Genomic DNA, 11,543 nt, shown 5'->3' on the forward strand with positions numbered 1-11,543 from the left:
AAGAACTGGGTCAGCTAATGCTGGTTAAATTTTACCCTGTGATAACTTGTTCAGCTGATGCCTGAGGCACGGACTTGTGTTTGCTGGAGCATTACCACTCATGGCTGTGGGCATCGTCTCTTAGACAGGGCTTGTCACTGCAGTGGAGTCAGCAGAAACAATTGTGTGCCCATGCCGTTGCTTCACTTCAGGGTATATCAGCATAAACAAATTTTTCTTTGTGGTTTAGGCTGAGACACTGTGATGTGACAAGAGTCACTGGAGCGTGGGGATCCGTAGCAGAGTCTTTTCTGCTGATGCTGCTACGGGGGGTAGGTAACTCCAGCTAATGGTGGTGGCAATCAGCTGAGAGTGACAGCATCTTATGGCAGGTGCCCTTGATGTACATCCACTTATCTCATACAACACATTCATCACATATATTATTCCATCTCTGTGTCATCAGTCAGTTTAGAAAAAATCAGGTTTTTAACAGCCTGTTTGTTGTATGAAACTAAATTATGCTTCCTTCATGCTTTTCTACCTTATGCACATCAATGTACAGAATCAAAGGGATAGTAATTGTTCTTATGCGGCTGTATTTTTAAGTTCTAAAAATGGCAGAAGGTTTTTGAATAAGCTTCAAGAAAAGCTTGGATCCGAAGTCTGGACTGAAAATTGGCTGATTGACTGTTCTCCAGAAATATAGGTCTGGAAAAATTGTAAGCTGAAAAACTTTTTTCAGCCTAAGCACATTTCCACCTTCCTACATCTGTTTTTACATGCTTTGACTTTGGCATTTGGGTCCAAGTTATGCATATTCCAGAGCTGATTTGCACGGACGTATAGACCAGCTCTGTAGCAGAAAAAACCTTCTGCCCTATGATTTGTCTTGAACAGATACCCATTGTGAACAGAGCAATTCTTCTGAAAATGTCTGTCAACAGAACGGGTTCCTGCAGAGTACCTGTCTCTGTGCACACATGCAGCCCCTCCGCAATAGCAGTGCCAGCTAATTCCCAGGTGGTACTAACTCCGTACTCACTCAAAGTGCTGTCAAAATCAGTGATAGAAATTTTATGGGCAGAATGTAAGGTTGGTCCCAATGCGTACTCTTATTTTGGTGCTTTGTGTTCCTTTTTCAATTGTTTTACTCCCTAAATACAGGTTATTTATTTTGTCTCTTACCCACATAGTTATCACGAGCAGCAGTAAGTCTCCCAGTGATTAGTGTGGCTATCTGAGTCTCCAGGAAAAGCCACATCACCACTATGATTACTTCTGCTGATATTAATTTTAGAAATGTGTTCATGAATAAACCTAAGGACCAACCATTTGCTGATGGGAGAACAAACTGTAAACAGTGCTGTTTTAAAAATATATTTGGTTCAGATGCTGCATAACGTGCTCATTTCCCTGCCTTCCCTTCCAGGTGATAGAAGACAATACCGGCGTTCGGAGGGTGGTGGTTACCCCCCAGTCTCCAGAGTGTTATCCTCCTAGCTATCCTTCGGCCATCTCTCCAACCCATCACTTACCTCCATACCTGACGCACCATCCCCATTTTATTCACAACTCTCATACAGCTTTTTATCCTCCTGTCACTGGACCTGGGGACATGCCACCACAGTTTTTCCCACAGCATCATCTTCCCCCTACAATATATGGAGAACAAGGTGAGCTGGAAGGAAGGTACCTGCATTTCACACCTGTGTTCAGCAAGTTTTAAGGACTAGTGGAACCAAGAGTGGAAATTAATTGGAGAACTTGTGGAGTGGCTTTGCCCGCATGGATGGAGCATCCTTCATTAACATCTGGAGCAGGAAAGCGTCAGGACGTGTAGCCATCCAGAGTGCAGCAATTTAGGACAATCCTGTGTCGCAACACTAGGTTGCAGAAACAAAATCAATTTTGACTGAATTTGTAAATACAGTGGGGAAAAAATGTCTCATCCCATGCTCCAAACTAGGGACGTGAGTCATGCCGGTTGCTCTTGCTGCGTCACGATGCAGCGTTGTACAGAAAACCAAGAGACAAAATGTGTCAGTCCTGGCTTGGGAATGAGGATGGATATGGAGGGCTGGATCCGGGCACGGCTTGCCGCAGTCATTTCCAGTGGGAAAAGCGGAATACCACTTCCTGTCGGCTGTAATGTGCCTTTTGCCCCCCAGCCGTGGTTTTCCAAGAAATAACAGGCATTTTCTGATTGTTATTCTGGTTGAGACTGTGCAGCAAGTCACTAAAAAGCATTGTCCGATACTGAAGGGTAGCATGGCAACCCTAATCAGGCCAAGAGTAAATAATTGCAAGAAAAGGAGTGAAAGGAGCATATTTCTGTCTGAACTCTGCCCTGTTGTGTCTCTGCCACCCTGGAGATAAGTCTTTGTGTAATCTGAAAGAGGGAGTTAACCAAAAAAGTAATTGTCAAAGCTACTTGAGATGTTTAACATGGAAATCAGTTCAGGATTCATGGTTTTTCATTACTGCTGAACTACCTGGAGTTAAGACCCTTTCTAAAGAATATGCTTAAGCCGTATCACCAGAAGTGAGGTTCTGCTGGAGTGGGAAGGAAGAGGCAGAGAGAGAGAGAGAGGGGAGGTATCTACTGATGCCACCTCTTGAAGTTTCTGTTGACCCACAGACCTCATTTTCTAGTGGGGAGCGGACCCTTACAGCTGACATTTAACTTCATTGTACTGGGGGGAGGAAGTGGGAAGCTCAGGAAACCAGCAGGATGGTGTAGCCAGCCAGATCCGTAGGGGAGGGACTCTTCTCTTGAAAAGGGAACAGGACAGTTCGTCAGATTGCTTGACAAAGTCTTGCACACAAACGTGGTAGTGTGCGAAGTGAACATAGAGCTGCTAGTTAAGTAGATGTTGAATAATTCTGTAGCTTGGAGATACCAAGAAGCCAATTCAACTTAAAATTAAAAAAAAAAAAAAAAAAAAAAAAAAAAAAAAAAAATCCTTGGTTGCTTTACTGGAATGACCTATACCTGTAACACTGAAATAATTGAAGTGGTGAATATTGTACTGATGAGCGTTAATCTACTGTTTCCCATCTGCTGTACAATGGGTTATACTTTAAACAAAAATTGCATTTATTTGTAGCATGCTGTTTTTAGGCAGTTAGTTGCTGTGAGAATACAAATATGATCATGTAGCTAGATAAGGAAAGATGAAGGCCAAGACACAGTGAAATAGCAAAGAAAGAAAATCTGGCTAGTTGAAACAACTTGGAAAATTATAATACAGTATACATGGCAATCTCAACTTACAAACAAGGCTTCCAACAGCTGGATAGGATGCTTGTTTGCTTCAGAGATTTGTATGATAACTTCTGAATGGATGTAGAAAAAAAATATGAAGAATATATCAAGTATCAATTGTTATTTTGCTAACAAAGGCAAAACTGTTGTTTTGGGCGTGAATTTGTTCAAGCTTCAGACTCGAAGTGGAGCACAAAAAGGAGGATTGAACTATAGGGAAAAGCAGAAAATATTCTGATTCCTGCAAGCTGACCTGCCTTAGGTTAGAGATAGTCATTCTTGGAGGGGGAAAGTGGGGATTGTATTTAATGAAGTATATCTGAAGTATGCATATGATATTTATGATATTTCTCAAGCTTTTTTCAGACAGTTTTACTTACCCAAAGCTTCCACTTCATGCCGCGCTTCTCTCCTTAGGCAGGCACAGTTGACACGATTGTAAAGTCTATATTTATACTGGGAAATTAAATTGCATGTAATCAGTGATGGCAGCCTGAAACCAGGGCATCTCAGCTTATTCTGCCCAGTCAGGCCCTGGGGGAAAAAACTGCTAAATTGCTGTGAACTTACGAAGGCTTTTTCCTAAATATCAGTCTCCCTGGATTTTTCCTTGAAATCTGTGTCCCCAAAACACAAAGGCTGAAAAGAGGGGGAACAACTGTCACCCTAATTGCTGTATTTAACTTGTTCATATGTGCTCATCCAAAGAGTTATAAAATCTCAAAGAGCAAATGAGCACACTTAATATAATACAAAAAAATGGATCAGTCCTGCAGAAAAGCTTTTTTAAGAAAAAAACCCTTGGTTTGGTGTAAAACCCATCTCCAGGAAAATCTGGCATCGTTTCATTTAGGGATGGTCAGGAATTTGGTTTTCTGAAGAAAATTAAGTTATTTTGTTATTCTGAGTTAACGTGAGTGAATTCTTTCATTTCAGAAATCATACCACTATATGGGATGTCCAGCTATATTACCAGGGAAGATCAGTACAGCAAACCACAGCACAAAAAACTCAAAGACAGGCAGATTGATCGCCAAAACCGTCTGAATAGTCCTCCTTCATCCATCTACAAAAGCCATATAGGCAGCTGCACAACTGTATATAATGGTTATGCAAAGAGCCACAATGGAGCAAGCAGCGGAGGTGGCGGCGGAGGGGGGGCTCCAGCAGTAAAGAAACCGGAGCGCAGGGCAAGAAGCAGCCCAAAGTCAAATGAACAAGACCCACATGGTAAAGACAGTTTTATTTCTTTTTAATTCCTTTTTATTGCACCTTTCCGGCTTAATGACCGCCTGTATATGGATCTAGTAACTATGCCAAAAAACACTACCACCCACACATAAAGACAGTGTTAATACAGTGTGAACGTAAATATAAATGTTGAGCTTGCTATACTATATTTGTTTTGTAAGATGAACCGGTTGCCTCCCCATCTTTCATGACTACTCCTTGGTAGATGCAGCATCATTCTCTTTTTATGTATTGGAAACCGAAATGCATTTTATGGTCAAGTTCTTGGTTTTATTTTGCTTTTCATACAGGCATCTAGGCAGTTGACAAAAATCCTTATGGACAATTGAGCTATAACCAAAACCTGACTACTAGGTACCACTACTTTGCACCTCCTAGGTAAATGTAGTAAACTTATTAGAAAGGTTAGAGATGATTGCTGAAAAAACAAGTCTGTTTATGTGAAAGTTCAATGGAAGTATGATTAGTTGAAATGGAAGAAATTTGAAAAGAAATTGCTTAATCTTAGCCATTGGAATTAGTGGTCAAATAAACCTGGCTACTTTTGAAATAATTTTCTTCAACGTTTTCAGAGGCTTATCATTTAAAAAATTGAAACTTTACAATAAAACATTAGGTCATTCATCTAATCAAATCTCATTTATCACAAGCCATTCTGCAGATAGCCAGTTCGTGCTAAATTTAACTCAATAACTTGTTATAAACCATTATACCTTTCGGCCTTTCTTTGCCTGTCTCTTTACTGACAGCTACAACTGCAAGTGGCTGAACAAACTGCTAGGTAGTAAGCAAGCTTATACCCAGCACTTCTAGGGTATTTATAATGTAGTGCACTTTGAAATCTCTCGTGTGAATTTATGCATACAACATAGGTTTTACATTATCTGTATGTTGTGTATATTTATTTGGCTGTGTACTTGTGAGATGTAACTGAAATAAATACTCGTGAAAAGTAACTTAATCGATAGCTGAAGGGGGGAAAAAATGCTGGCATGGTAAGGAATGAGGATTTGTAGGTGTGCTTCGGGGTCTTTAGAATTAGCAAGGAGCTGTATTTGGGAATGCTTTAATCCAAGAAAATGAATCACTGCATTAGACTTCCTAATTATTTCTTGTCCATCAGCTTATATGACCTTTAATATTCTTATTTATGTTTAATTTTTTTTACTCTAGTCTGTGGTGGAATACATGAGGTATGTGGAAGCGCCTGTATGAAAGACCTGGAATAAAGTATAGTCTTAACAGCTAAACTGCAGTATAGCTTCAGTGAGCACTGAGTCAGCCTGGATGATCACTTTTAAAATAATCTAGATTTAATTTAAAAATCTGTAGTTTAAGGGTTTCCTGCAACCCTTGTGTTTGTCTCATTTTTTCTCTTGGAGTAGTCTGCTGTGCTCCAGCAGAAGAGTGTGGTGAGCGCTCTTAAAATCAGTGAAGTCAGGGCTACGGCACGTCCAGTCTGTCAGCCAGAGAGCGCCTTAAAGCTGGGAACAGCAAATGATGGAGTCTTCCCCCAAACTGTAAAAAAGTCTGTAACAGGAGACCATGCAAATAAGCATCAGTTGTCCCACCTCCTGATAGATCCAACTCACTGAACAAAGCCCTAAAATAAGCTTCCACTTGATATTTATAAGCTTCTCATCATAGCTGCTGCTTTATTTACCTTCTCTGTTTCTTCTTGAATTATTTGGGGATTTATTGATTGATACCTGACTAACGCGGCCATACAGGTAATTGGGGTGAGAATTAAAAGCAATCTGGGAACAGCTGATAATTTTGATTCATGCTGCTAAGATGACAGCGTGTTTAGAATAGCCAAGAAAAAGAACGTGCCAGAAGCAACAAGCAGCAAAGCTGTTTAAACGTGCAGTTTTTGTGGATGTGTATTGATTCAAGCCTGTTAATAGGTAAAAATTTGATGGTGCTGTGTGGCTGCTTCCAAAATTCCAGAATAGCCTGGAAAACTATTTTTTATATATATATATATTAGAAAAATATGTAGAGAATAAGAGTTTTTATTTAGAAAACCACTTAGCTAAAAAACTCTTAAGAGGCAAGTAGGAATGTGTGAATTTAGAGTAAGACTTGGAGAAAGGTGAGGGAGAACTGGAGGTGATGGGTTCGTTTGCATGAATTCCTTAATCGAGTTTGTGATGTGTTTTATAGCATATCATTTCGTATCTGGTTGGGGGGTGGGTGTGTGTGTTTGTGATACGGTAGCTGGTGTGCTTATTTTGGGTGTTTGGATGTTGGAGCAATCCAGTGAGCCAGCTCCTGGCAAGCTGCTGTCACCAAAACAGTCATGCTGCCGCGCTGCCTGCCGGGGAGCGGGGCTTTAGGAGCCCTGTACACAGCTGGAGCAGACACTTGCACATCCTAAATCCTGGTTGCCGCAGAAAATGGCGTGCATCAGTACATAGTACTGCAGCATGACATAGCAATTGGTTTCCCTAGGGGCTGGGCTTTTCGGAAGCAAAGCATTGGAAGCCTCCTTGGCGCTGGGAGTGTGAGTAGGAACTTGCCGGTGGCAGGCGGTGTCTCGCCCAGGGCTGGGTGCGTGCCGGCAGTCCCAGCCTCTCCTAAGCCAACGCTTTGAAAGGCAGTTTGAGTGCCTGTTTTAATCGGTAGAGGAATATGATCTGCACAGTGGCGTTTTTGACGGGAAAGTGGAAGATAGGCTTTTCTATTCTTGGGTCTGCTACCCCTGTGTTTAAGTAAATGCTTGTCCTGTTCCTTGTTTCTCGGTAGTAATTTCTTTGAGGGATGTGTTGCTCCTTACTGAGCACCTCCAAGCAATCTCTGCTATGACTGCACTGAGGTTATTACAGAGTACTGTAAGAATAACATTGAAGAAACTCTACTTTTTTCCTGAAAAGGTATGACATAAATCACAGGACATGAGATATTTAAGTTAACAATGTAATTTTCCATCAAAATATACACTCATTGCATGTATTATGCCCATGACATTTGAGTAAGTACTCAAGGAAAATTCTGCCACGTGTCAATAAGTTACTGCCTTTCTTCCAATATTAAAAGAACGAGGTGTTTTCCAAAAAGCTGATTCAGCACTGGTGGAAGAAATGGGGTGATCGTGTTGTCAATAGTACTAAAACAAAGTAAATGACTCCGGAGTGCTTTTGGTTTAGTCACCTCTTCAGTTGCAGATCCAGCATGTGCTCCTCTCTGCCACTCTGTACTCTATGCAGCATGATGTTACATTAAAAATACGTCGGTACTTCTATTATGCACCGTTATCCCAGGCTGGCCCTGTAGCATAGCATCAGGACCTCTTTTTAGTAGGGAAATTACAGTTTCAGATTGGGGATTTAAGTGCATTTCCTCTGTCTTTTTCCATTGAAGGCATTGTGCCTTTATGTTGGGAGGTGCACTTGTAAATAAAGATTTCTAGTTACGCTGGATGCTGAAAATATGCCATTTTAAGGCAAAAAAGGGAAAATGATGGCTTATAATTGCCTGAAAAGTTAGCAGTTATTGCTGTGGTAGGATGGATGCTGTATTGTACAGGCAGAAGACTCGGAGGTATGTTGCAGGGTTTCTGATTTAAAAGCCATACTGTAGTTTTTCTGCAGAGCTGTTTTAAAAACTGAATGGGAGAGGAGGGGATCAAGGTTGGTTTTTTGTTTATTTTTTTTTCTTTTTTTTTTTTTTTAAATAAAGGAGCCTCGCCATGTAAAAAGAGCTGTGAGCGGAAATCCTGTCCCATTCATGCTGTCCTTTATGAATTTCAGTCTGAGTCACTTCCTTCTCGTGCACTCAGTGGTTCACTTCTTGGTCCTGTAGTTATCTGGTAGTTTGAGAAGTTTTGTGTGTGGCTGCAAATACTGTGGGAACATAAGCAGTTCTGAGCATTCTTACAATGCTTTCGCCTATTTGCTAATAAAACATCTTTTTTTTTTTTCCTTCAAATCAGATAAAAACTTTTTTTTTTAATCCTCATTGAAGTTTGAAGAACCTAAGATAGCCAAAACTAAAACACTTCAAATGGGTAAAAGTAGAAAGCGGGAGATGGATTGTTACGTGCATCCTGTCCAGGAGCTGGGTGGGTGCTGGGAACTGGGTGCCAGCATATAAACAGGCCTAGCCTGGGCAGGGAGGCAGCTCCGTGGGGGTCGCATGCACCTTTATGTAAGCATTCTGTAAAGAGTATTTTTGGTGGTGATTTGAGAAGATTTGGCCCTACTGGGTCAGAGCAGGGGCCCATCTAGCCCAGTGGTCTATCTTCAGCAATTGTGATGGAGACGCTGCTGGGGGAGAGCCTGCAAGACTGGCCCTGTCCTGCGCACTGGTCCCTGCTCCTCCACCAGCATCCAGACGTGCCGGGCACAATAGAGGGTTTGCCTAGTCCTTTGGGTACCCACTTGTTGACCTGTTGTCTGCAAACTTGTCTAACTCTTTTTTTTTAAAAGCGGACGTGCTTTTCAGCTGCCCAAAGTGAGCAACGCTGATTTGGTGTCCACTTTACTACTTTGAGCAGCTGATTTCTTGCACATGGAGTTGGCATTACGTATGGAGAAGAGAGAAAAAAGATTGGAATTAGTTAATAGTTCAAGCAGTTGTTGCAGACTACAAATAGATCATAAACTTTTGTAGTGCCATTGTCATATGTGTGCAACCAGCTTAAAAACTCAAAGATGTTGCTTTCCTATCGTTGAGGTTTTGTAAATCTGATTTTGTGCACTGAGGCAGCCTTCGTGTACTCCCAAAGGTGAAAACCATTGCCTCAGATGCCGCATATTCCTGCCTGCATTGCTGATGGACGTTTCTCAGGATATCTGGCTAGCTCTATGTGCTCATTTCTTTGAGGTGAATGTGTCAGGAACACATGGAAAATGGGCTTAGCAAGAGAACTTTCTAACTATGGTGGTTTTAATTTGAAAACATTTTAAAAGTCCTGAACTCAGCAAACCAGAAGTTCTGAGATGAAGTAAATTTGACTGGTATGGCTAGCCTGGGCTGATGCTAGCAAGAACTAGTACCAGCAAGTATCCCTGAACAGCGTGGAATACGCTCTGCAAGCTGTTAGTACATGATGCAGAGTGGATGATGACGTATAAAAAATAGAGCTGACGCTTTCTTGATACAACCCTATCCTGTTCTCCCTCCCTTCTTTATAACGTTTAAATATATTTAGGAAAAGTGCTTTTTTATTTTTGTTTTTTTTAATTGTATCAAGTTTTTTTTAATCCAGAGCCTATGAATTAAAGGGAAATTGAGGGAGCTGTGATTCAATGCAGACAGGAACCAGGCGAAGTTCCTCTACTTACTCATTCTAGATCCTGTCAATTCTTTTCTATTTTGGTTCTGAATCTGTTTTGCAAGCTTATTGGGCTGTATATGTGTCTGTACCTGTATATCCTATAGATTTAAAAGCTTAAAGGAGTAGTTTCATCACTTTTGGTCCATGTAAGCCGAGAGACTGAGAAACACTGTGGCGATGTATGTAACTCTTATGTTCTTTGAGCCAGGAACTGATGATTTGGTACCTACTAATAAAGACCTTTGTTATACCAAAGTAGACATGTTCTGCGGACAAAATTTGTCATAAATAGTTCTACTACTGACATACAAAATACCCCTACATAAGTGCAGCTTCCCTGGTTTCCCTAAATGTATTTCCTTCTATAAAATAAGGGGATTTAACAAGATTGTCTCCTGAAGACAACCCGTCAAAACTGACACAGTGATTTTATTAGTAACATGGAAAAAAACACTCTGAAGACTAAAATACATCTGTCAGGATATGTGAATTTTAGTATGATACCAAGTAATGAAATGTGAAACATAATATTTACTGGAAACAGAGATGTGTTGCACCTTGTGAGTATAGATCAGCATCACATATGAAATCTGAATAGTATTACTCTTCCTATTGCGTTTTTTTTAATAGTTTCAGCAAATAATACTACTTGGCCGAGTTGTTTAAACTTACATCTAATTAGAAATATATGTTGTGTGTTGTGTGCATGCTATTTTTCTTTAAGTTTTAATAAGTGAGAGGAAATAGGATGCATTAATTAGGGCACTAGTCTGAACTTGAGAAACCACAGTTAATTTGTGACACCAGGGAATTTCCAGTGTGATATTCTTGTGCTTCTGCCTTATCTCTCACATCATGACCGAGCTTGTCGTATTGTTTGCTTCTATTTGGAAATATGCCTACTTCTTAAACATTCTTTATCTTTTGTATTTTCTCTAAAATAATAGGCTGTGAAATTGTTTGGCCAGGCAGAAAACAAAATAATTGAGTTTCAGATACTTCTGATGTTAACATGCTGAGAATACACCTTTTGTGTACCAGAGCCAACTCCATTAGCTGGGCCACACAGATTCTTTATCAAAGAATATTTTACCTAATAGTCACATAAAGTAGCCACGTAAGCGAGCTCTGTATAGACTGATGAATATATTAGAAACATATTGACATTATGCAGAGTTCAAGCAAAATACATTCCCAAGTTCATGTCAATCTGTATGCATGCAAGAATTTATCCAGATCAGGCTTAATTTATGTCTTTTTTTCAGCAAAAAGAATTGCTAAGATGTATATCCAGCATCACCAAGAAAGACACTGTGTTGAGGGAGAGAAACAAATCTCCCTTTCCTCTGCTGTCTTGAAACTTGACTTGCATCATGGGGCTTTGATGGAGAAAGGTAAAAGCTAAATATCACAAGTAGACCAGTGATACTGAAAAGCAAGTCCATGCCCAGTGCTAACGTACTCCTTCTGTCAGCCATTGCTTTGCCTAGCTCCAAATCCAGCAGTGTTTTGCTTTGAGCTGCCTGTGGGTAGTTCCTTCTAGTGCATCTTGACCAGCTCTTTCCCAGAAGTCCACTGTGTGCAAAATAATTTCCAGGAATTTACAAGCCTATGAAAGTTTGTCTGCATGTGAAATATTGGGAGCGTGGAGGCATTTTCCTGCTGTATCCATACTGCAGGAACAAAACCAAAGTTTACGAGAAGCCTGAATGCCATGGCAATCCTACCTTCTTTCACACCACATTGCTTCATTCTGGCAGAAGG

At 40.6% G+C, this 11,543-nt stretch overlaps 1 protein-coding gene across 1 annotated transcript in view; it reads left to right on the plus strand.

The window, feature by feature from the left end:
• FNDC3B (fibronectin type III domain containing 3B) overlaps positions 1 to 11,543 on the plus strand; it is a 179,371-nt gene that overhangs the window by 68,311 nt on the left and 99,517 nt on the right. Inside the window, exons 4-5 of the mRNA XM_009333580.1 lie at positions 1,412 to 1,655; positions 4,184 to 4,477. Coding sequence (XP_009331855.1) covers positions 1,412 to 1,655; positions 4,184 to 4,477 — 538 coding nt within the window. The remainder of the gene's footprint in view (positions 1 to 1,411; positions 1,656 to 4,183; positions 4,478 to 11,543) is intronic.

The sequence above is a fragment of the Pygoscelis adeliae genome, unplaced genomic scaffold (genome assembly GCF_000699105.1).
Source record: "Pygoscelis adeliae isolate BGI_AS28 unplaced genomic scaffold, ASM69910v1 Scaffold220, whole genome shotgun sequence".
Classification (NCBI taxonomy): Eukaryota; Metazoa; Chordata; class Aves; order Sphenisciformes; family Spheniscidae; genus Pygoscelis; species Pygoscelis adeliae.